The following is a 1,782-nucleotide window of genomic DNA, read 5'->3' as shown; positions in this document are numbered from 1 at the left end:
ATAGAACTCTTTTCCCATATCAGTCTGCAAATTGTTGGGTTTTCTACCATAATTTTTCAACACCAACGCGAACGCTTTGCATACATCGTTGGCATTTTTACTTTTCAGAGGGATCGCCCAAGCATATTTGCTGAATGCATCGATTAACGTGAGAATGTATCGGTGTCCTCGATTATCTTTAGCGTATGGTTGAACGCTAATGAACAAATTTTATTGATGATGATATAATCATTGCTCTCTACTTCGAACGCAGCGTTTCCAAGCATCAGTTTGTCATTGCGAAAATACACTCCATACACATTGTCCAGATTTTTCGGTGGTCCGCTAAAGAAATTGCCTAAGTATTCGCTCGTCAAAGATCCCAGATTGTTGAACATTTGTTCGTATTCGACACGATGTTTTTGGGAGCTTCTGAAAATATCTCGCATCGATGATTCCAACGATGTGGCAACCGTCGGAGATGATTCGAAAGCTTCCTCCTGCTGCGTCGCAAGCACCCTATCACCGCCATCACCCCCACCCACACCCACATGATTGTCATCATCATTATCATCACCGCAAAAATCATCATTGTTGTCAACATCACCACCGTACGCATAGTCGATGTCATCGCTGGTAGTGGCTGCGGAATATATTTTCTTTTTCTTCTTGTCGAAATGCATCCTCGGTGTTAAAACTGCTTCGTCGTGCTTCCTCTTCTTATTCATGTCCCATTTTCTCCCCACCTTCTTCATAGAGAACAGCGGCTGCAGCGTTTGCAGATCCAACGACTGATCCGAGATCGGCTTATTGTCTTGCACTTCTGTAGTATTTTGAACCAGCCGTTTCAACGGCTCCACGATCGGACGCAAAATCGCCTGAATGTTTGACTCTGTCTCCATTTTCCCAACTTTCAAGGCTAAACTCTTTTTATGTATGATGTCGGTGGTCTTGGCTATTTCTTCAACGATTGCGCGTCGTTGATTTTCCTTAGACTGATGCATATCCATGGGTGTAGCGATCATTGATGCTACTCCACCCACTCTCACCATTCAAATGAGTGGTTCCGATCACAGTATGGCGAATTCGTATTGTCGTTCGTATTGTCCGAATAGGTAAAATAACCTACGTCCTCCCCCACTGATGAGAATAATGCACTCAAGTACTGATACTTTGGCTGACGCAACGATTTCGAATACACGTACACGTTCGTGAATCGCAATCCGTTCGGACTCTCCAACAGACTTATCATAACATTCGTTTTACCAGATCCTGACGGACCGCTTATCACATATCGTGTAGTACTCGGTAGCAACGACCCATGTTTCCGAATTATCTCATCGCAGTTGTCGAACATGCAGTGGGTCGGAACCCGAATATTCGATGGTTCTCGAACAATAAAGTATACAGGGTGTTTCTAAATTATTGTAACTCCGGGAAATGGGGGGTAACTGAGGCTATTTCAAGTAACTTTTTCGTTTGCCGAAATGCAATCGACCTGCAGCACCGAAATCGTACGCTCTAACCATTGCGCTAACCGATTGAGTCGTAATGATTGGAAACATTTTGGCATACATGTTCGACCGCGAACGTAAATCTGTCCGCGACGAAGATTATTTTTTGTATACCGCGTCAAGCATTTCAAAACGTTCCGGGAAGACCCTTAGACCCCGGATGCGGCCGCCACAGGACCCCTTTGTTCACGGCTAGCGCGAGTCGGTTCCTAGATGAGCACGTGCGGGCCAATAGTCTAAACATTCGGGCAACTTTTCGGCGCCGGATTTTTCCGGATGCCTCGGACGA

The 1,782-nt window shown here is 45.2% G+C and overlaps 1 protein-coding gene across 1 annotated transcript; it reads right to left on the bottom strand.

Moving 5' to 3' along the window:
- Window positions 1-143: 143 nt before the first annotated feature.
- Window positions 144-983, bottom strand: LOC144477168 (uncharacterized). The gene has a single exon (XM_078194655.1). The coding sequence runs from the start codon at window positions 981-983 to the stop codon at window positions 144-146; it is 840 nt and encodes a 279-aa protein (XP_078050781.1).
- Between the last annotated feature and the right edge of the window lie 799 nt (window positions 984-1,782).

Source organism: Augochlora pura, chromosome 11, assembly GCF_028453695.1.
Source record: "Augochlora pura isolate Apur16 chromosome 11, APUR_v2.2.1, whole genome shotgun sequence".
NCBI classification, from domain to species: Eukaryota; Metazoa; Arthropoda; class Insecta; order Hymenoptera; family Halictidae; genus Augochlora; species Augochlora pura.
This window is presented reverse-complemented; position numbering and strand designations above follow the sequence as displayed.